The sequence below is a fragment of the Glycine soja genome, chromosome 8 (genome assembly GCF_004193775.1).
Source record: "Glycine soja cultivar W05 chromosome 8, ASM419377v2, whole genome shotgun sequence".
Classification (NCBI taxonomy): domain Eukaryota; kingdom Viridiplantae; phylum Streptophyta; class Magnoliopsida; order Fabales; family Fabaceae; genus Glycine; species Glycine soja.
The window spans coordinates 10,170,206-10,193,918 of record NC_041009.1 but is presented as its reverse complement, the minus strand read 5'-3'; the positions used below and the strand labels follow the sequence as shown (position 1 = coordinate 10,193,918).

General features: G+C 36.2%; 2 protein-coding genes, 1 long non-coding RNA gene and 1 pseudogene across 3 annotated transcripts; 1 reads left to right on the top strand and 3 right to left on the bottom strand.

The window, feature by feature from the left end:
• Positions 1-222: 222 nt before the first annotated feature.
• LOC114421833 lies at positions 223-9,274 on the bottom strand (annotated as a pseudogene).
• Positions 3,386-5,626, top strand: LOC114421834. The gene is made up of 2 exons (XR_003668582.1): positions 3,386-3,484; positions 5,013-5,626. It is a non-coding gene; the product is annotated as an uncharacterized LOC114421834 (long non-coding RNA).
• Positions 9,275-9,808: 534 nt separating the features above from the next.
• Positions 9,809-12,102, bottom strand: LOC114422059 (GDSL esterase/lipase At3g26430-like). The gene is made up of 4 exons (XM_028388245.1): positions 11,536-12,102; positions 10,748-10,917; positions 10,367-10,637; positions 9,809-10,248 (listed from the first exon to the last, which is right to left on the bottom strand). The coding sequence occupies exons 1-4, from the start codon at positions 12,002-12,004 to the stop codon at positions 9,959-9,961; spliced, it is 1,200 nt and encodes a 399-aa protein (XP_028244046.1). The 5' UTR covers positions 12,005-12,102; the 3' UTR covers positions 9,809-9,958.
• A 1,428-nt stretch (positions 12,103-13,530) lies between these two features.
• Positions 13,531-20,096, bottom strand: LOC114421831 (eukaryotic translation initiation factor 4B2-like). The gene is made up of 3 exons (XM_028387919.1): positions 18,606-20,096; positions 14,067-14,498; positions 13,531-13,901 (listed from the first exon to the last, which is right to left on the bottom strand). The coding sequence occupies exons 1-3, from the start codon at positions 19,775-19,777 to the stop codon at positions 13,877-13,879; spliced, it is 1,629 nt and encodes a 542-aa protein (XP_028243720.1). The 5' UTR covers positions 19,778-20,096; the 3' UTR covers positions 13,531-13,876.
• Positions 20,097-23,713: the final 3,617 nt, after the last annotated feature.

Genomic DNA, 23,713 nt, shown 5'->3' with positions numbered 1-23,713 from the left:
GATGCCTATGTACAAAAAGAGATTTAGCTTAAGAAATTATTAGGACAAAATTAAAGTTATTGATATTTTAACAAGTACACTTCCGTGTACTGCTTCTTAGACAAATCAATACATAAGGGTAATAATTATGAGTCATTTCCGAAAACTGTTGGTATTTTGGTTTATTTATATTGGATTAAGGGATTCACATGGTACAAATGCTGAAGCTTCAGATACGTGGTCTCTTGTAAAAACCCAACAAGTTTTCCTGTCATGTAATATGCATACACTGTTTATTATGCTATTGTTTACATGGTGACACAGCAAAGTCATATAATTAACTCTACCAAAGAAATCTTTTCGAGCTATATACAGAACCGGATACTTATTTTTAGCAACAATGAAAAAAGAACTAGTAATATTTACCACTCCTTAATTTCACAATCTTATATACTGGCCAAGTGCTACAGTGTAGAATTGTATGACAATGAATCTATTTATCTGCAATGGAACTTCAAACTCATGCTATACCTCTTGGACGTGGCTGCTCAAATCAGACTGTACAATTGATGAAGGAAGCCAGAGTTCCACACGAGTTCCCCCAGCTCCAAGAGGAGCATCTTTAATCCAAGGCAAAACAATGCGGACGACAAAGCCATAACTCTAGTATCTCACAAGCAACAGTCAACCCAGCAACAAACTTCCAAGTCATACTGTCTTCAATCATATTATCAGACAACAGTTCTCGTCCATGAGGTGTGAGTGAGTGCATCCGAGTCTGCAGGCAAGTTCATAACCAACAATTAATTTCCATTTTCACAAAATTCAATTCCCTTGGGCCAAAACACTCATTTGAAGATTGTTTGAATAGAAGCAACAGGTGCTTGAAAGATGTCATAGTATCAAGTGCTATGTGTACCACAAAGAAGTGTTCAAATATCAACAATATAACGGTAATTTTATGGATGGTTCCACATCTCCATAGACTTACAGACATGTTACTATGGTTATGAATCATGCAAATTATACGCTGGGAAAAGCTGCAAAATTTTCTCACATTAACATCCTTAAACTAAGCACTAATTCCCTCACAAAAGGCATCAATATGCTGTTTACCAAGTCCAAGACATTAAGAGTGTGTTTGGATAATAGAATTTAAATTTATGAGAAATTTTAAATTTTAAGAATTTCAAATACTTCAATTGAAATTCTTTTATTTTCAAAATTTTGTGTTTGGATAAAAGAAAATTAAAATTGTGAGGGTGAAAGAAATGAATGTAAAGAGAAGAGGAGATATGGTTGGTGTGCTTCCAAAGAGAATAATACTCATGCGGGATAGAGAGTCGCAGGGAAGCAGGATATGGCAACGTACACCACCACACCTGACCACAACATTCAGTCAAAGACGCAAGGCATGGCCTAAGCCCTCTGCGCCGACGAGCACCTCCACCGCGTGATAGGCAGCGATGGCTGCTCTCCTAACTGGCGGGTGCAGTTCCATGTGTCCCCTTACGCCCGTACCTGATCGACGCTCCGTGAGCTTGGACGGTGTTATTCGAAGAAGAGGATCATCGACTTGAGGGAAGAGTTGCGGGTTCGAGAACATGATTTTGAGAACTTTCAGGTGGAAGAAAGAATGGAGGTGATAAAGGAAACACACGAACATTTTGAAAGATTCTTTTATCAAGAAGAGAATTTCAATTTCTCACCTTTTAGAAGAAAATTAAAATTCCACATTTTTAGTTATTTAAAATTCTGTTTTAAAATTTTAAAAATTTAAATTCTTCATAAAAGACATCCAAATACTGAATTTTAGATTAAAGAAATTTAAATTCTCTGATAAATTACTTTTCTCAGTTAAAATTCTCTATCCAAACACACTCTAAATGTCCCTAAGTTTCCCATGGAGATGTTTCAAATTTGCAAAACACATGAATAAAACAATTTCCAGCTTGTTCAAAAGAAAAGTGAGCAAGCACAGCAGGGAGTAGGAGTGGGAGTGGACTGAAGTTACCATATAGTGCATACCAGGTCCATCATCATCAATAAGTACAAGGGTACCACCAGCTGGTGCTGCCTTAGATACAATTTCAACCTTTCCTCCAACATGTGTGATTAGTAAAGCACCTTCAATAAGATTGCTGAAAGCCTGGTGCAATGCAGGTTCTTCTACAGCAGCTAGCAAAGGTGATGATGAGAGTTCACTTAGTTCTACTACACGTTTTTTACCCTGGGCAAGTGGTCTCACTGAATCCACCAAGTCTTCCAATACTTGAGAAACATTGCATGATCTTCCTGACATTAATGAAAAGCATAAGCAAAATAAATGCAGAAAAAATTTAACTGTTGAAAGAAAAAGAAATAAATATCTAAAAGCTAATGAAAGAAACTAACTATATAAGACATGGGCGGTTTCAAGGCCCGGCTACCCTGGGCAATTGCCCAGGCTCTGGCCCAAATTCATTTGATAAAAAAAAAAAAAACTGTTCAAGATCGCCGCATCCGTACGTATATATCTAAAACTAAAAGGACTGGACCCCAAATGCCATGCACAACAACACGTATTCACCAATGTGTCCACCTTGCCGCTCAAATCGCTCATAACCTCATCCCACGAGTCCAATGCGAACCAACCCTAAATAAATAACTAAAATAAGACCCGTATTCTTTTCAACCACCCCAATTTTGTTCAACAATTCAACACACGTCACTCTGCATGCCCATCCTGTGGCCAAATTTTCATGCAAGTTAACCAAAGTCGCTTTTTCTCTTCTGTAACTATATATATATATATATATATATATATAGCTCTAATCTCACACCGTGTTTTCATCATCACACAAGAGCGAGCGCAACATTATTCGAGTACGTAGCTTAACAATATTTTAAGCAATTGCTGCTACAATGATAGCGCGGTTTCCTTTGTTGCCGTTGCTGTTGCTGGGAATTGTTTTTCTAGCATCAGTTTCTGTCTCATTACAGGTGAAGCCGCCGAGTCACCACGAGTGCCTCCAGAGTTGCGAGAGTGAAACGGATCCATACAAGCGGAAAGCATGCAAGCTTAGTTGCGAGAGTGAAACGGATCCACTCTCTCTGGCCCAAATATCTTTAAATTTTTGCCCAGGCTTTATAATTTTTCTGGCTCCGCCACTGATATAAGATATTATTGATTATTGATGCAACAAAAAGTGCAAGTTAGGAGTTTATGGGATATCACAGAATCGAGAGAATATATTATATAGAAGATATCGGGATAAGTCATGACTCCATGAAAAGAAGCATAAGCATTAACCAACCAATGAAACCTACCTGATTCCATGTTGCAATGGAGCAAGGGCCAAAGGTGGCAGTGGCATCTCTATATCCTGGACAGCAGCACTTAGAGAAAGTGACTCACTAGATTTTTTCATTTTATTTGCAGAGACATCCCCTGGAGAGCAAGTATGTGAGTAAAACCATGATTTCCTCAAAATTAATCCCAACCAAACATGCATTCAGCAAGTATGTGAGTAAAACCATTCATTTTCTTGATTGCTTCTTCATTGTAGCGCACTATATTTGTCTACATATTGGACAAAAACTGAACATCAGTGGTAATGGTTTCTATCAGTGTTTGCTTGCCTTTTCTGTTTATTTTTTAAATGTTTTCACTTTAGGAACCCGTGTTTTATGAATTCTTGCTTTATTTAGTATATCTTTTGAACACGAGTAACTAAACCCATAACGGGGAGTTACTTAATATTAATATAATTTGTATTTTTCCTTTTCCAATTGGGTTTAAGTTATTGTACTTGTTGCATGTTGGGAATTGGTCGTTAGTAATATGACTTGAGTTAATTACTAGATTGATGACAATGCACAGTTAATTAACAGATTTTTAGGATAAATTAGGTTAAATGCATGTTTGGTTGGGATTAATTTTGAGGAAATCATTGTTTTTTTCCAAAAGTTCTCAACCTGGCAAAAATAAACAGTTATTTCTCCAAAATATGTTGAATCAAACATGCACTTAGAATTGTAGCATGACCAAACCTCAATTCTTGAATTCCAATTGGTTATTATATTATTAAAGTAACAAGTCACTTGGTTCATTATGCTTTTCTTGTTTTGTGCCTTACATGACCAAACTTGGTATTTTGACAAGGGAAAGAATATAGTTATAAAAATTCATGACCACAGATTCTTCTTTGGATAGAAGAGGTGATTCGCAAATTGATAAGAGAATACATAAAGTATAGAGAAATAGGAAATCCCACAATTGAATGCAAGTGAGGCCAAAGCCCTAGCCAATTTTATAACTGAAACTCTTCATGTTCTTTTGGAATTAAATTCCTAATTCATCTTCCTCTTTTAATTCTTTTGCAATCGTCACTTCTTGATACTTTGGATAGCATTTAAAAGAATTCACTAATTCAGTAATCATGAATTAATCCCTTGAATATGATACTTAGGACTCAAATCCCTTTATTACTTTTGTGACAAGGCACACTTGCCCAAGTGTATTTTTTGGATGCAACAACCATATAGAACAAGAGACAATAAGTGATGAAGATTCAAGATCTTCCAATGTACACAATAAGTCATTAATTGATTATAGGTATACCAAAAGTATTTGCATGATTATAAGTACAAGAGAAAGAAGTACCTTTGTCAAATAAACGGTATCCTGTAGTTGATGGAGAACATCCCTCAGACGATCACCTTGCACCAAGAGGTCTTCAACAATGTCATATGAAATCTGTGTAATTACCGATTATAAGACATTGTTGACATTCAATAACCATAAGTTATGAATAACTATAGTTTAGATTCAACATCCTTTGAGATTGAACTCTTTATTTCCTTTTGCAGCATGTTCACTCTAATTTTCTGGATAGATGATAATTGTTGTGCATACGTTCATCTAAATTACAAACAACACAACAATTATCTGGTTTTCCTGAATTTCTTGCTTTAGTTTAGCCTCAATTTGGCAAGGAAATAGATTTTTATAGAATCCTAGGCTGTAACTAACATTTAATTTTTTCTACTAGTTTCTACTCTTTTGTCAAGGATTTTATAGCACCAAATGCAGTTGTCATCCATGATGACTCGCCTAGCGAGCGCAAGTGCATAGACAAGGCCACATGGCAGTTCAAGAGAGAAAGAAAAGTGTCAAGTCATCTGAAGAACTCGCCTAGCGAGTACAAACTCGACTAGTGAGTAAAGGACACTGAAGTAGGAAAAGAATTGTAGAAATTCAATTATTGAAGAACTCGCCTAGCGAGGAGAAACTCGACCAACGAGTAAATGCCACTAAGTGAAGAAAAGACATTCAGAATTCTAATTGTCAAAGAATTCGCCTAGCGAGTTGAAGCTTGCCAAGTGAGTAGACCACACTTTGAAGTGACGAGAGAAAGGCCTTGGGCTCGATATAAAAGGACATTCTCTTAGGATTGCAAGGGAGGGCATAAACCTAGGGTTGTGCGCGGCAATTGGAGCTCCCATCTACCTCTATCTTCCATTTTCATCCATTTTCCTTCATTTTGTAATTTTGAGGTCTCTCATGACAATGAGAGGCTAGTTCATCCGTTGCTGGGGGATTGGTGTACTGAGCTACTCTCATGTAATTAATCTTTCTATTTATTCAGTATCATTTCCTATGTTATTGCTTCTTTCCATTTTGCTTGTTTGTTTTATGGCTTGATTACCTTAGCTTCAATTCTTTGTTTTTATTGTCATTGGGAAATGCTTGAAAATTGAATTTTGAACAAAACATCTAATGAATGTCTCATCTAGGGATGGAGAGATGTTTGATAGTATCATTAGTGATCAACCATATGAACATGTTTCATAGTTAAACTGTCATTGGAAAATGCATTTTGACTAAGATTTGAAAGTGGTATATAATGGGTGTTATGTCTAGGGATGGAGTAGCATTTGTTAGCCTTGATAAACCTTTGTTCTTGAATCCAAGTAGTTTAGCTTGACATGCTAAGGATTAGTAGTTGAGTTAAGCAACTTAGGCTTTCTCACATGAGAGATCATGGTTAGAGCATTATAGTAGGTTAAGGTAGCATTAGAGTGAACATTGGATAAAGAAAACATTTATAACTACTGAGATTGTTAGCTTAGTGTAGTCGAATCCCCAACACTTCATTTAATTTGTATTTGGCTCCTTTTGTCCACCAATTGTTTGTGTTTTTCCTCACCTTTTAATTGTTCTGCTTTTATTGTTTTTATTATCATCTTATCTTAAAAACACAAATTATCCTTTGCCTAGTTATTGAATTTGCACAAATAGCTTGATACAAGCATGTCTCTATAGATACGATACTCGGAATTTTTGTTTTATACTATTTGCACGATACTTTGGTATACTTGCCATGGATTCAACAATAGATGTATATTTATTTAGTAATTGTTTTACCAAACATCTCCTATATACTTGCATTTAAAACTATGACAGAACTCAATTCAAAGCATCATGAATAAGATAGCCACCAATCACCAACTCACTAAAGTTAGCAAACTCAGTACACATAAAGTGCATGCTGAAACAAAGGCTTTTCAGAATATTAAATCCACCTAAAAAAGTAATTTAATGATACTTTAAAAACATGCACTTGTAGAGTCATAGACTAGACATGATCATGTGTCAGTTCAACTCATGGGCTAACCTGGTTTAATTAAACAGTTAATTATAAGACTAACATGAATATGTAGTTAGTTTTAGAAAAGTGATTTATAACTAACATAAAATGATAAACTAACTATCATAGTATACATTTTACAACCACACCCCCCTTTTTTATTGTTACACTAAAATAACTATCATTCCCCCTCCCCCCAACACACACACACAAAAAAAAATATTAATTATGTTCCCCCACCAGACCAGGATTTTATCCATGACCCATACCATTGGCCTAAACTTGATTCAGATTGGACTTTGTCCAACCCATCTATTGGGTTCCCCAATTACAGAAATGTAAGTGCACGTGAATATACATTTAATGAGATACAATTTAGACAATTTTCAAACCTGAGTCCTCTTTGTCTCTGTAGATAGGATTTTACTTAAGGTTTAAATACTTGAAAGTGGACCACGGATCTGTATAAATTTTAAAAAAAAATAGAATAGGATGAAAATGAGAGATTAAAGGAATGCAACAACAGTCAATAACTCATACTTGCTCAACCAGATTAGCCATCCTGACATTATTTTGCCATGCTGATTGCTGAATTAACATTGCTTTCCGTAAATGTAGCATAACCATGAGCTAGAAATTTAGGCCCATACAAGCTGTCAAAATTATTCTTATAACAGTTGTGAAACCATACAACAAAGTAGCAAAAAAATAACAGTTAGTCAGTCTTACTTGAGTGATGGCTTAAATAATTCTGAATTTCAATGCAACAACTTGCAAAACACACACTCAAGTAGCAAACGTTATGAAATGCAAATTTCAAGGCAACTCCCACAAAATTCGAGCAACGTCAAACTTTCTAGCATTTCATATTTTAATAGTAACGCGTTAATGTCATGGTTTTATTCTCTCTTTCTTTTTCTGGGGGAAAAAGATGCAGTATATAAACCTGATCCATGACATATGCCATAGCTAGAGACTGAAATGTTGACAGTATTTGATCTTTGCTCAGAAGTGAAATTATGCATACCAACTGCCTCATCCTTGACCTGAAGATTCTGAATTTCCCTTGACTTCTTGTCTAAATCCAAAAAGGGAGGAAATGAATAAGGTTCCTCAACAGTCATGAGATTTTCTGGCCCATCACTTTTAGATTTCTGGCACTTTTCCTCCACCAATGGAAGCTCAGCAACCAAGAAACCAACAACAAATGGGTGTTTCACCATCGGAAGAACCACAGCCTTACATTCAGGGACAACATTAACCTACAATTAACATTCAAACCTATATCAACATTCATCCTACCCAACAAGAATAATCAAGCACAGTGGAACAAAAGCAGAAGCACATTGCATGCTTAAGGTACTCAACACACTTGCGAATTGGAAAGCGTGGCCTTGGCAGCACGCAAGCCTGCAGGAATATTAAAATGACCCACAAGAATGACAATGCCCTCTGCCTCTGCCTCTCCAGGGTACAGTGCAACCCACCACAGCTCCAACCCATCACATAACTACCAGCAGGTCTAACATACACCTGAACAACACAAACAACATAGCTCCTTACCCACATCACTCAGTTCAAATTTAAGAAATGCCAATTTAATCCCTAAAATGGGTAAACATCAATTTAGTTTATAAATATGTCAATAACATCCAACTTGGTCATAAATATTACAAAAAAAGCAAATTTAGTCCCTATCTCTAGTAACAATCTGTCGATCAATTTGATCCATGAAATTGTATCACTAGCCAATTGGGTCCCTAACATTACCAAATTAGCCAATCTAGTCCCTAACATCTGCTAGTTAATTTGGTTACAGACGTTGAGGGACCCAATTGACTGGCTAATGTGCACTTACACGAAGAACCAACAAAATTCGCCAATTTCAAGACTAAATTGATGACAAGGTTTTATAAAACACTCTGCAACCGCGATTTCAACCACCACGTCAAGGTTTTTGGGACTAAAATTGCAGTTACATTCAGCCGCATTTTCCCTCCAATATAAAAGTATTACAACAAAACCTCAACGGGGATGGCAACTTAAAACCCTGATCGATGGGTGATACTAATTTAATGAAGCAGAATAGAGTTTGTTTGACTTATATCGAATGAATCATCAATTCGGTTCCTCCCCCCCCCCCAAGTATTATTCTCTCTCCAAAGTAATGGCTCCTCAAGAATTGAACATCCATTAGCTTGATCTCTAGAAAATTGATATATTTTACTAATAGTCCGGGATCAATTTGAAGAGTTTTTCAATATTAGAAAGAGTATCTAATATTGGGGGATTAGTTATATACTTATTTATTTTACTTTAGGGACCATTTAGTAGAGATGAAATTGAAGGTTTATTTAAGCGACTTGAATTGAAGGTAGACAAGGATGCATGCACGTGAGATAATTTAAAAAGAGGAAGGAAGGAAAAGAGAATCGGAACCGAGAGGAGGGCTTCGGGAACGATTCTGCGAAAGAGGTGGAGGCAGAGTCGGTGGAAGTCGGTGCTGGGAAGCATGAAGGGGTGTGTGTGTGAGGGAGCCTCAGCGAATTTGAGAAAAGTCTGTGGTGGGATTTGGAGTTGAAGGGGGAAAAAGTAAGAGTGTGAGTGGCACCTGAGCTCTTTGTTTCAAAATTTTGCGTTTGTTTGTCATTATTGTCTTAATTTCTTTTTTTTTTATACCTAAACTTTAATTTTATATATATTTTATTCTTGTTTTCTGAATAACTTATGTGCGCGGTTAAAACTTATTTTTTATTCTTTTTCTCTTGCTAACATAAAAAGAAAAAGGACAAGTAAATACAATGAAGGGGAAAACTTTAATTTCTCTTTTTAGTACAAAATGAAAGGATCAAGAGAGGAAAAAGGTCAAACCGAGTGTTAACATTTTTTTTTATATTTTTGGTTATTAACTAGGTGTTTACATAAAGATTAATCATAAATAGAGTGACCAAAAAATTAATTAAATAAAATTATAAAATGTTACATGGTTGCGATGAACTGAAGAAGTGATTCGTTAATCACATCATCAGGAAACAATCATGGGTCGCCCAAAATACTTTTTTTATAGTATTGATTTTATTTCTCTTTTTGTTAGTATCTCTTTTTCTCATAAGGTCTATGAATTCTTTTCTTTGCAAGGTGTATACATTCAAATCTTAACCTAGCAAGTTAATAAGCGTCTGTTTAACACGTAATAATCATAATTAACATGGGGTAAAATCTCGTAAATTTTTTTACTTAATATCTCATATAAAATACACATCAATGATAAATAAAATTTGCCAAACATAATTCATTAAACACTAAATAAGACCTGCTAGTTTAAGCACATGGATCCAAATTCTCTCTTACAATAACTGGAATTTATGTCTCCTAATGGATTTACCATAACAAGCCCTTTTTAAAGAGTGAGGTGGATCTGAAAAGGAACCATTGACTATTTGTTGGAAGATCCATTTATTAGCAGCTTCGGTGTAATGGATTCCGTCCCAAATAATCCTCACACTTGGATCTTTGCATGAATTGGCTATCACAATCTCTGTTCCATTCACCCTCTTGGTTGCTCCACATCTCTCTGTATTATTGAAGTTGTATTTCCCACCGTGTCCACAGCATGCTATCACCCCCTGCTCAAAACCTTTCCATTCCAAACATTGCATATTGAGTATTTCATTACAATTTCCACGAATAAATATGCAACAACAACAAAAGAAAATTCCTAAACCCTCTGCATTTGGTGTTTTTTTATTGCTTACCATATTTTTGGGCATGGCTGATGAGGGTGTACTTGACCGTATACACATCAACATAGGTGATTGCAGCTCCTGGCAATTCTTTCCGCAGTTGCTCAACAACTTCTTTTAATTTACGGTTAAAATATTGGGCAACCTCGTTGAATGGTTTGGCACACCCAAACTCATCCATTTGAGTTGGTTTCATGGGATAGCGATCCAGCATGTATGGCAGGCACCCCAATGGTCCTGTGTTGTGTATCCAAAACGACCTTCCACCTTCCCCATACACACCCTACTTCATATGATTAATGACAACACCATGCTTCAGTAAATTCCATACACCAAATCATATTATCAAAGTTAGATAACCCAGAAAAAAGAGAGGTTAAATAAATGAGTGACCTTTATGACATTGGAGAACTGGCCCAATACATCTGGTATATATGCCTTGACTTGTTCTGTGGTGAAGTTGAGTTTGTAGCCAGCAGTGAGATCATTTTGGCCAATATCAAAGGTATATAAAGCCTGAGAAAAATACTCCTCCTTTGGCAACAATTCCTTAAAAACCCCTCCTGTAGCACATTAAAAATTAAAAATAATATATCATTTAGCACCTTTTTTTAGTTTGTTCAATTTTAATTAATAAATCATTTATTTTCTTTCTTTAGTTGAATAAAGCTAAGGAGAGGTTACTCCATACAAGAAGTAGAAATCCAATCTAAGCCTTTCATAGGAGACATTATTCTTATTAGAAAAATGTTACTAACACACTATTTAACACTCTTGCAACACACTATCTAATTTTCATATTAGATAAAATTTATGTGAATTTTACAGAATACATGGATTTAATATCTAAATTAGTAAGACTTATAAAATAATTGACAACAACTACAAATTGTTCATTGTTAGACCAACCTATTAAGATAATTCACATGAGTTTTAACCAATAAAAGAAATCTGTTAAAAAAAATCAGAGACAGACTGTCAGAGGAGCACTTGTCTTTATATTAAACTAATAATCAGGATCCTCGGTAAGTATGCTAATTGTCTTACAATCAAAATAATAATACAAAAAAAAGAAAGTAATATCTTTAGCTAATAGTACTAAAAATTAACATTAGTTTAAGTGAATAAGGTTTGCAATTGCACAAGAAATAAGTAGGAAATGAGTGGTGTGTGGACTGGACCTTGTTGGCGAACGAGTTTGGATCTGGTTTTGAAATCAGAGAACTGCACGAACTGAACGTCTAGGGAAATGGGACTGTATCCGCTCTGAGATATGGTTGTGTTCTGAGGTCTGACAGTAGATCCGGCCGTTGCGAAATTGGCTCCATGAGTGAAGTTGGAGGCCACCGAGTCCAAGTAAGCCCTCAGATATGCCAACCCGGAGCTCTCGGCTATAAAATCGATTATGAGACGACCATCGGAGAAGCGTCCGTTAGGGGAGTGGAAATAAGTGATTCCGTTGGGGGGAGGAGCTTGTCCGAACGCTGCTGAGAGACCGCCAGTGTCTGAATTCGAGTCTCCCAAGTTGAATATCGCTGGGAAAATGCACTCGCTTTCACTTCCACTTACACTCCGCATTAATGTTGTTGAAATTACCAAACACGTCACAATTTCTATCCATTTCTCTCCCACCAACTCCATAGCTTTCATCTGATGCAACAAAATTTTCAACTACTACGTTACATTTGTATTGTATCCCCGAATTCCGTCCAAAGAAAAATCAACAAACACGGGATCATTTTAATATACAAGGGGTGTCCAGTTCACATTTGAAAAATAAACTACATTATTTGTTTGCGTCGTGTTTACGTGTTTTTTAATTATTAATATATAAAAAAATTGTATTGATATATTATAACTTGTCAAAACTTAAAAGGGTTGATGCGGACGTAAAATTCTATTTACATTAATGAGAATGATTTATTTAACACAAAAATTTATGTTTAATTCTCACAATAATAAAAAAAATTTGAAATAACAATAGTCATCTATCACGAGCGAAATTAATATTTGATCATATAAGTTGAAAGATTTAAGATAAAAAAAGAATGTGTCAAAATTAAATAGTTTTAAAAAATAATAAAGTTTACTATTTTTATACTATTAGTTAATTAAAAATTATCATGAATAACAAATCATTAATTAATAATTACTTTAAAAATTATATTCATATACTTAATATTAGCATTCACACTATATAAAATCAATCTCTTTTTCAGAAAGAATTTTTGTTTTAAAAAAAAATCATTATGATAATTACACCGTGAACAGATATTTTTCCCCCAAATATATTAAAGTTAACATTTTTAAGAGTATTTAGAGTTAATTATTCCAACGTAAAAAAAAAAGTTAATTATTCTTTCCTTCATTTTCCTTCCACTAGGGATGTTCATGACCCATCTCATTCCACCAATTAGGCCCGGCTTGAAGGGACTTTTGACATATTTTTCAAAAGTCATTTTTATTCCAAAATTTTACAACGAAAGTAAACCAAAAATCTTGCATTTCATCAAAATATAATTTGAAGAGAATAAGAATATTTTAAAACTTTATTCGTGGTACTAATAAGTTTTAAAATTTTAATTGCTTGAGCTTATGATTTTATTTGTCTACCATTAAAACATTAATAAGCTAAATTTTAAATTCTCCTATTTTTTAAAAATTAAACAAGCGCTAGTCTTAAATAAAATCTATCTCCTATCTGGAGTCCCATCCCCTTTGAACCACAGGCAGTTACAAACCATCATGCGGGCTGAACGACGTTAAGCTTCAATTTTTTACCACCGTTAATGAAAAGAACCACTACTACCTCAACTTTTCAAGCAGGCATTAAGATAGCAAATATCACTCTTTCAAACTTTTTCCCAAGGTTGGTGATATCAAATTCAGGACTCAGGAGACAAAAATTCTTAGGGATTTTTTTATCCAGTAACAAAATCCTAACCTGTCCCCTTTAGCAGTTAGCATGCACTTTCCATCCCTTTCTCCACACTATAGTCAAGGACCTTTGGGAGTAAGAGATACTTTCTAGTATTAAGGATAGCACGGGGGTAATACATAAATACTGGGATGGCATCAATTTTACTAAAACTGGCCAACGTTACAGGAAGAGGATAGCGGCTTTAAGCAACCAATGTTACAAACACTAAACTGGCCAATACCGTGCATACGCAAAATTGAAGAAAAATAATTTTATATCAGAATTCAGAACAATATCACATTAACATTAACTAGGAAGTTCCATGATTCTCAATAACAATTTAGTCCTAATAAAATTACAAGGCTTTCTGCCTTCATCCAGACACCCAAAAAATTACCAGAAGGGGAAAAACAAATTTACAATGTTTCGAGATGCAATAACAGATTAGGCAAAAGTTTTAGTGCCAGTACTCAATGATTGTTGCTCCAATTGCCTGGAGTAAAATGAACAAAACGATTAGAAAAGACAAGTAATAAAATAGTAGTATTAGGTTCTGGTCATCAAAAGTTGAAGATAACTCTTAATCCACACAAAACTGCTGTTCACCATCTCTCTCTTGACGTTGACCTGTAAGACAACAAATATCAGCATTCTCAATCACTTCTTCCGATAATGTAAAAGCTATATCTGTCAAATAATACAAGAGAAGAAACAAAATTGAATTCAAAGCCACTGTCAATTTTGTACCTTAACCAGTTGCCATAAATAATGTATGAATAACACATTTCTCACCTATTTCTGCTGCCAGAAGAAAACCATCCCCTTTCCCTGCTACCACCTTGAAACTGTCTTCTGTCATCACTAGGACGCATCCACATATCTCCTGTACCACGAGATCGAGGTCTGTCTGTAAAATCCACACTTCTAGAATCCTCAAAGGAACCAGATCTAGAAGGTGGCCGATCAGAAAAAGTAGAAGACTTCCCTGCCGATGAACCTGGCCTTTCAACGGCTTTCTGCCCAAAACGAACTTTGCCGTCCAAATCATGGATAAGAAGTTCCAGCTCCTTTTCTTTCTGTTGTAATATTGCATGTCTACTGGTTTGGTCTCCACCAGCCTCATCCACAGATTCCTTATTTGAATTTATTGTAGACTCTTTCTCAAGTTCCTTCTTTAAATTATCAATTTCTTCTTTTAATAATTTTTCCTCCATTGTCTCAGGCCTGAAATAATTCAGGAGTCAACAAGGTAACTTGTACATTTGAAAGAGAACAATTCACAATTAATTACACAAAATTATGTAGCAATGTTGCGCATAATCTGGCAAGGTGAACAAAATCAACAAGGAGATGATGGAGATTTATGAAAGCAAGTCCTGATTAATGCCAAACTATTAGGAGTAAATGATATAGAACAATGATTAAACTATTAGCAATTCATCGTTTGGAAATATAAGGTTCAGGTAAGGAAGAAGAAAAAGATAGAAAGATAACTAATATACTGAAATTGATATATAGCTGCCATACAATACCACAATCCAATACTTCTATTTATACTAGAAATTGTGTCTAGTACTGGTAAAACTACTACAAGCCCAGGCAAATAACACTGAAACTTAGTAATCCTAATACTCTGACACTCTCCCTCAAGCTTAAGCACTTAAGCTTGTTACAAATAGCAAAATAATGGGCATTAGACGAATAACACAACCCATCTCAAGCATTTAGGCTACTAGTCCTGAATATCAAAATATTGACCTCCAAGGTAGACAGCTGCTAGAAGCTTTTGACCTTTCTCCTTAAGGATACCCCTTGACATCTAGACTGATATCTAAACACCGGATTGGTTTCATACCACCCAGTAACCCAAATTCTTGATAGCCAAAAAAACAGCAAATTCCAATCTCCAGGTAAAAGAAAAAACCCACACAAAAAATACTCCAAAGCCCCAAACAGCATCTATGTTCAACATCAAACAAGCCATGCCAAGGCATAACAAACACCACAGAGAACAAAAAGAGGTGACATCAGCAACCAAGCATGCCAAACACAGGAATAAAACAATCAAAGACACAAACAAGGCATATCTAACCAGAAACAAGAAACAAAAGCTAGAAAGAAAGAGAGAGAAATGCCACCCATAAGCAGAACAGAGGTGAAAGAAGCATAATCCAAAATGGAATAAAACACAGTTTGAAACAAACTCAGGAAGAAAACAAGCTGGAGAGGCAAACTGGTGCCTTTCACCATCAACATCAACTCCCCAAGGGACTCCAGTTCCAGTGGTACTCTAACATTTCGTCTCTGGCTACTTCCAACCTTAAATAAGGCTGAAACAGAAATCACTAGCCAGAGTTCAATAACAGTGCAGCCAGAAAACAGCCAGCTAGCCATAGCCAGCAGGTCATCTCATACAGGCTGACCAAAAGTGACTTGCAAACTCCAGCAACCACCCCTTGGCCACCTTGAAGAGCTCAGCAAAGCACCACTTTGAAGAGCGCTCAGCAAAGCAATAAAGACAGATCCTTATCAAGAAGGAAGATACAGATCTAATACCATGTTGGAATCAGTGTTGTTAAATGGCGGCCATGGCGGCGCCATGGCGGAGTTGCGTAGCGGTTTTCTGAAAAAACGCCACCGAATAGCGGTGGCGTGACGGGTTAAAGATGGCGGCGCCATGGCGGCCGCCATAGCCATGGCGGCCATGGCGGATGTGGCGGGGAGGCGGAAAATGGCGGAATTTTTTTTTTTTGTCCGCGGTAGGAGTTGGGCTGACCCGACCCAACCCTACCCGGAAACTTAATGAAAACCATGACCCCCCCCCCCCTACCTTTCAGAACGCTGCTGCAACCCTCGAAGCTTCAACACAGCGCGACCTCGGAACCAGCCACGACCCCTGCAACCAGCCTCGGAACCAGCCGCGCGTGACCCGCTGCACACAGCAGCCAGCAGCGACGACCCATGGCGTGAACGGCGGCGACGAGCACGGCAGCGACGAGCACGGCGTGAACGACGGCGACGCGAACGGAGAAGACGACCCAGAACCGCGACCTCGACTTATACTGGTGGGTGGGCCAAAGCCTTTTTTTGGTTTTTGCTGCTTGACACCCCTTTTTTATGTCTGCAGCTTTTTTTTCCGATTTTCTATTTGACACCCCCCTTTTACTTTCGACAGTCCCATTTTTAATTTTTTTTTCTATTTGACACCACAATTTTTTTTTTTTCTGTTCAGTCCTCTTTTAAATGGCTGAACCATCATCCTCTTTAATAAGTTTATTTGGTGTTGGTACTTGATTATTGTATGAACTCATGAAACTTTTTTAGTTTATTTGAATGTAATCCTTTGTTTTTTTCAATTTCAATGAGTTTATATATATGTTTTTTTTTTTTTTTGGTCCGCCATGACTTCCGCCATTTTCCGCTACGCCATCCGCCATATTTTTATGGCGGATTTTTTACTTTCCGCCATGAACCGCCATCCGCCATTAACAACATTGGTTGGAATTATAGGTTAAGAATTAGAAGAGAAAGAATGGGGAAAAAAATAGTGAACAGTAGTAACCAGCCAAAAATTAGTGTGATACAATATTTATGCCAATAACTTGCAGAAGTACTATTACTGCAAGTACTATCTCAACTTGGCAACACAAGAACTTAATAAAACACCAACCAAGCCTTTTTCCCACTAATCAGCTACATGGATCAAATGACAACACAATTTTCTAGTAAATCATGTCTCTATAGACAAACCATTAACCTCTAAATCCTTCTTAATGATTTCTCGTATAGTTTTCTCAGTTTCCTTTTGTCTCTACTGACTAGTGATAAGGATCCCCTCATCTAATCTGCTCTCCTAATAGGATCTTCTATAAGTCTTCTCCACATATGCCCAAATAAACAACCCAAGGCAAGATTCTCCCAGTAGGTACTTCTATTTAAACAAGAGCAATGTGAGTCCAAAGCTTGTCTCAACATCCCAAACTTCTATTTATTTCCTCTCAACTCTTCAATTATGATTATAACATTTGCAAAAAGTGTTCATCATGGCACCCGCTGTTAGATATGCTTGGTAAGCACCTTCAAGACCAAGGAAAAAAATAGGGGCTCAAAACTGAACCTTGGAGCAGTCCTATAGCTATAGGAAAGAGATCTCTGGCCCAAAGTTGACCCTGTTGAACACTAGGACTTGATGCCCCTAATATTCCAACAACAACAAATATTTATTTTTCAACTCAATTCGGTTTTGAAAAAATATCAATGGATCTAATAAACTATTTGCTTCATTCTGCAATCCAAGATATAGAAGGTGGGGCCAGGTATCGCTCCCTCGGATGACCTAGTATTCACTACAAATAAACCCCAGAATTTATACCAGAAGCCAACTATAAAAACCTTTCAATGATAAATTGATAATCAATACATATACCAGCATAAAAGCCCCAGCATAATTTTCACGTGGGTTCCACACATGGTTGCTGAGGTGCATCTACCATGGGCATTGTCCTCATTCAAGAAATTTTCAACAACTGAAGAAATGAGGCAATAATTATTTTACAGATAGCAAGTCTTTTACAGGCATAATAAAACTTGACTGGGGAAGTCATAAGTCTTCTATGACATCCATAATAGATTTGATTTCTTTCATAAGATTTAACTGAAATAACAACAAATAGCTCTACAAACCTGATAGTTCTGAATTTAACAGTGAAAATTAGAAGGAAGCCTCATTTTTGTAGCAATTTATTACATGGATAACTTTCTTATTTTTCATAACCACTACATGACATCCACAATTAGCTCTTGATCTAGGATTAGAATATATATTATAAAGTAACCATAAAAAATAATGATGTTCACGCTCTTTTGTTACTCCCATTAAAATCTTACAAAGTAGTGTAGTAAAAAAACGACCACCCTCTAATCAGTTCAATGTCACCAACCATTTATTGACCAGTCTAATGAAATGCCATTGCTTTAATCCAATCCCAATGTACACTCTTGATTAAATTTTACCTACAAATCATGCCAGCATGATTTGCCTAATCTGTAAATGCTGCCATAAATCAAACTAATTCGACACACCACAACAATCCACCATTAAAGCAGTTTTATGGTCCTTGTTGCATAATGGGGACGAAAGCTCTTTTGGTAATTACTTGCAAGTTGCAACTATTGAATAATGGGAGCAAATCCGGTATGACCAGACACAAATTCTAGTTCAAACAAAAGCCTAGAGACCAATCTAAGACCATTACCAATCTTCCACTACAAACAAGGCAACATTTGCAAGTTCAAACAAATAAAATCATAAATTGACCAAACAAACAAAACCTGGCAACAGAGCGACGCTCCAATTCAAGATCAATTTTCCTCCAATCCATGCCTCGCTCGCCCAGCACAGCCTCCCTAGGCTTGGCATCCCCAAAGGGGTTCACCTTGGGCCTGGATTTAACCACAGCATCGGTCCCCTGCAACCCGGGACCCTCAGAACGATTGGACTGAGCACTGGAAGGCCTGCTAGAGTGCGAACTCGTGGGACGGCTCGTCTTCTTAGTCTCAATCTCCGAATCCAGCTTTTTCCAATCCAAACCCTTCTCAGCCAACACCTCCTCCCGCGGCCTCGCCGCCCCAAACGGATTCGCCTTATTCATCGCCTTCACCGGAGACTCATTCACCAAACCATCGCCTCGAGGCGGATCCAACACCAGCCTTGGCCTCTCCGTCCGCTGCTCAACCTCACGCGGCGGATCCCCTCTCGTCCAACGATCAGGCTCCACGCCGGAATCGCGAAAACTGGAACCGAAATTGGAAGATCTAACAGGAGCAGGCTTCTTACCAACCGCCCAATTGTCCACATCATCAGCCCTAGACGCGCCTCCAAATCCGCCCCCACCACCACCACCACCAAAACCGCCGCCACCACCAAAACCACCACCACCAGAACTACCACCAAAACCGCCGCCTCCGCCACCACCATAGCGATTCTGGCGACCGGAATCGTAGGCAGGGAGAGATTTCTTCACGGACGCCCAATTATCAACCTCATCAGCCCTGGACGGCTGATCGAGTTCCGAAACCCTAGGATTCGGACCCCTGCGCTCCTCGTCGAATCCACCGTAGGATCTTCTGCCTCCTCCGCCCCACGAACCTTCGTTGTTGCCACCGTCGCGGTCGCGCGAGCGACCGCCGGAGCGGTCGTAGGAGGAGAAACCGCCGCCGAGGCGGTTGAACTGCATTTCCTCGGCGGAACGCTCCTTGGGCCCGGTCGGAAGGGTGAGCATCTCGTCGCGCGTAAGGCCCTGGTCGAAACCGCCACGGTTGAACTCGGAAAGCGTGATGGTGGTTCCCTTCTTCTTCTTGGGCTTGGAGTTCACGGCCTCCTTGAGGCTGGGAAAGCTTTGGGGCTCAACCGCCGCGGCCGCAGCCTGGGCCTCGGCCTCTTCGGCTTCGGCCCGCTCGGAATCGGCGGCCCAGGCTCCGATGTTGCCCCAGGGTTTGGACATTTTCGAGATCTCGAAAGGGAAGAGAGAAAATGGAGTTAGGTTTTTTTTGTTGTGTTGGAAAATGGGTTTGAACTGAGCCGGGGCTCCGCTAGTGGAGCCGGAGCTCCGAGAACATGAAGAGGAAGAGGAAGAGGATTACGAGAGGCGTGCGTTAGTGCGAAATGAGAATGAAGGGCAAAGGAGCATTAGCGTTTGATTTGGGAGCGTGGGCGCGTGGCTTTGGCGAATTTCTCACGCGCGGATGAGGGGTGCACGGTATTCATGGCCCTGGAGCAATGCGTCGTCGTGCTACCCACCTTCTTTTTCGTTAACGTTTTATTTTAGCCTATTTTTTTGTGCAAAAGACCATACATATTTTTAGTGCTATTTTTTTAAATTCATAAATTAATTTTGTAGTAGAAGATACGCATACGCTAGAAGCACTTCCAAGTACTATTACTCACACTTTAATTTATTTTTTCGTTTTGACTTTTTTTTCGTGGTACTTTACTACCTTACCAGTTAAGTTTTGACCTCTTTTTCATTCGATGATTGTTATTTATAGAGTAAAATTTCACAGCTATTATTATGTAGATGAAAGAATGAAAATATAAAAAATAAATAAATACTACGGTAGAAAATTAATATTATAAATAATATTACTCTTTTTATTATATTCTTCCATTTCAATTTTTTGCGTGCATAATTTCAATTTACTTTACATCTTCTTTTAGTTGAAAAATAATTAATAGTTTTTTCGTCTAAAATCGTGCTTTTTTAATGTCAGCCTTTTAAAATTCAAATCAATCATTAAGGTGATGAAAGTATTAACTCAAACGTTATTATTGATGAAAGTAATAATAGAGACCCTTAACTAATATTTAATTTTAAAAAGCATTTGTTTATTTCAAATAATAGCATAAAGATTAAGAAAAAAATAATATTTTTATTTATATAAAAACACTCTTAACATTATAATGAATATTTCACTATTATTGTATTTGTCTTTAAATTACCATAAACGTATAAAACATAAAGAACAATATTACAATCATTTAAGGAAAGAACCAAAGTGCTTAAAAAAAAAAAAAGAGGAGAGAATCAAAAGTAGAGTTTGTATTTATTTTTTTATGAAGAAAAAAACTAAGCTACTAGCAAGTGATTGCAATAATCCCAACTAGATTAACAGCACAATAATAACAGGCCTAAACAGCAAAGCCAGAATCCATTAATTAATTTAACAAAAAAAAAAAAGACAAGATAAATTTGGGGACATGAAGCCTGACCAAAGCAAAGGTCTAACAGAACCAAGAACCTATAACAGGAAAGATGTTGTCTATCCTGCACACAAAAAATTGTAATAAAAGTTGGGATATAATTCTACCTGGAAAATTCATCTTTAAAATTCATCTATACTAGTATCGGCAAAATGCACCGTCCCTATGTCAGGTTAACGTGAAAAATGGTCTGAATTGTGTTAACCCAAATTTTATGTGGACCTTATTTTAACAAAAGTTGTAAATTAAGTCTTATTGAATTCAGACTTATGATCCTTGAATCCAACTTGGTTGATGGGCCCACCGGCTAGCCCAAATTAACCTCCCTTAAAAGGTGTCTGTTGCTTTGGTCTCTCTATGTCTAATTTATTTTTCAATGTCAAAACTAAATCATTATTTTTTTTACTGAAAAACTAAATCATTATTGATTGCTTAATTCTTGTTAATCGAATTAGCGAATGATTAGCATAACGCATCATAAACTATGATTTTCTACATTGCTGCCACTCAACTAGCTTATTAGTACTTGTTTCTAAATATCTACGTGTTTGGGATTGGTTGCGAAGACTCTGTCAAGTAATTGCCATGTTATGCTTCACGGGCAAATAAACATCTAACTTTTCACCAAGAAAGGACATCCGAATATTACTATAAATAAATAACGTTAATAATATTTCTTAAGTACTCGTTATTTTTTTTTATCAGAGTTTATGTCTAATCTAAGTACACACTACTCTCAATCAAATGTTAGAACGAGTTTAAATTTGAATAATAATTACATTGTTAAGGTAATTTTGTTTTCTTTTATAAGTTTAATTTCGATGCATTATTAGTGTAATTCAATTTTTATTTACAAAATCAATCAAATTGACTAATACTCTATGTTTGTTTTTTAAAGGAGTAATCACAAATGTTAATGATTTTTAATTTTTAATAATATAACAATTCTTGATTACTTGAACACGTGTATTCTATTTTTCACACTACAATTGCATTTCAATTATATTCTTCTTTCACACTAAAAAAAATAGATCCTTCTCTTTTTTTAAAAAAAAACTATGTTTGTTTAACATTTTTTTCACAATGTTATGTTTGTTTTTTTTTTTAAATCTTAATTATAGTTTTTACCCAAACTTTTTAATTTTTGATGAATTTTATCTCCAATTTTTTAATCAAACATATTTTACCTCAATTTTTAAGAAAATTTTGTCACAATCATTTATTAATTAATAAACATAAAAATTGTAAAAGAACATAAAAAAGTTGAAATAAAAAGTGTAATCATGTTAAAAGGAAAATAATAGAAAATAAAACATTTTCCTTTGACATTGATTTCCATCTAACTCTAAGGGAAAGGAATATTTTTTTTTATTCCATTAATTGTATCTAGGATTCGTGCCTCGACAATTTCAGCCATTGAAAGTGCATGGAAAATGTAACCGAGTCTGTGGAGTTGAACCATGTCAAGAATTTATTAGTTTTGACCCCTTTTTTTTCTTACAAGTATTTGACCTACAGACGTGTTGTGTGCCCATGTATATACATATATATTATGATTCTCGTGAGAATATTTATTTTATATAATAATAATCATTAGATCATAATTAAAAATAATAAATGATTGAGATTAAAATATTTAAAAATTTAAATTTAAATATAATAATTAAATATTTAAATGATTCATCAAATAAATTATGTCTTAAATCATTTCAATTATCATCATTATCATTGTGATCTTGACTACCTATCTTCGTCTTTAAAATTATAACGGTTGTCGTTGTAGTTATCTCCACCATCAAAATAGACTAAAAAATTAAAAATTAGTTAGATTAGTTGATTTCCTAGCTAAGTTATGGGTATCCATGTATGCCTCCTAATACATCCAACTTTGATAATTAGAAAAGACTATAAATGAGTGATTGCAACCAACAAGAATGGAGCCAAAGATGAATCTCTTACTTCTCAAGATATAAAATGAGTTAGATGGTTAAGGAAGGAAAAAATGAGAGAAATATCGTGGATTCAATCTCCTCTGCTAACATAACATTGTCCATAAAAACAGGTGTAATCCAAGCTATCAGTCTTGAAGATAACTTGCTGCACACACACGCCTCTCAGCACACCATTTACTTGCACACAACTGAGCTAGTGCTTCCCCTTCTCTAGGCTGCAAAACAGGTGTAATCCAAGCTGTCTCCGCTGCAACAAAAACTCCAACTTCGTCCCTTAGGCTGAGACCCAGTCCAGTCTTATTATCCTCTTTCGAAAATGGCTGTATCCTCATAGCAATTGAGAAAACCATGGGAATTCAATTGCGGGTTTATGTTTACCTCCGAACTCTCCATCTTCCCTTCCTAGAGCTTAGTATTCCTCAGACACCAAATACTCCATAGGGACATTGTCACCTTATGCATATATCTTAACAACTAAAAGTCATTTCCTGTCTATTATATTTTAGTGTTTTTCAATTTGATGCATTAAATTTTAAAAAGTTTATTTTAGACCATTATATTTTCAAAATTTTTATTTTAATACATTAATTTTTAAAAATTTCATCTAAAATATCTTAATCATATAACTGTATCAAAATATCAAAGTTATTTTAATTAATTTTAATTTTAACCATTCATTTAAACTATACATTTGGATTTGCCTTCTCACCTAATTTTCCTTTTATATA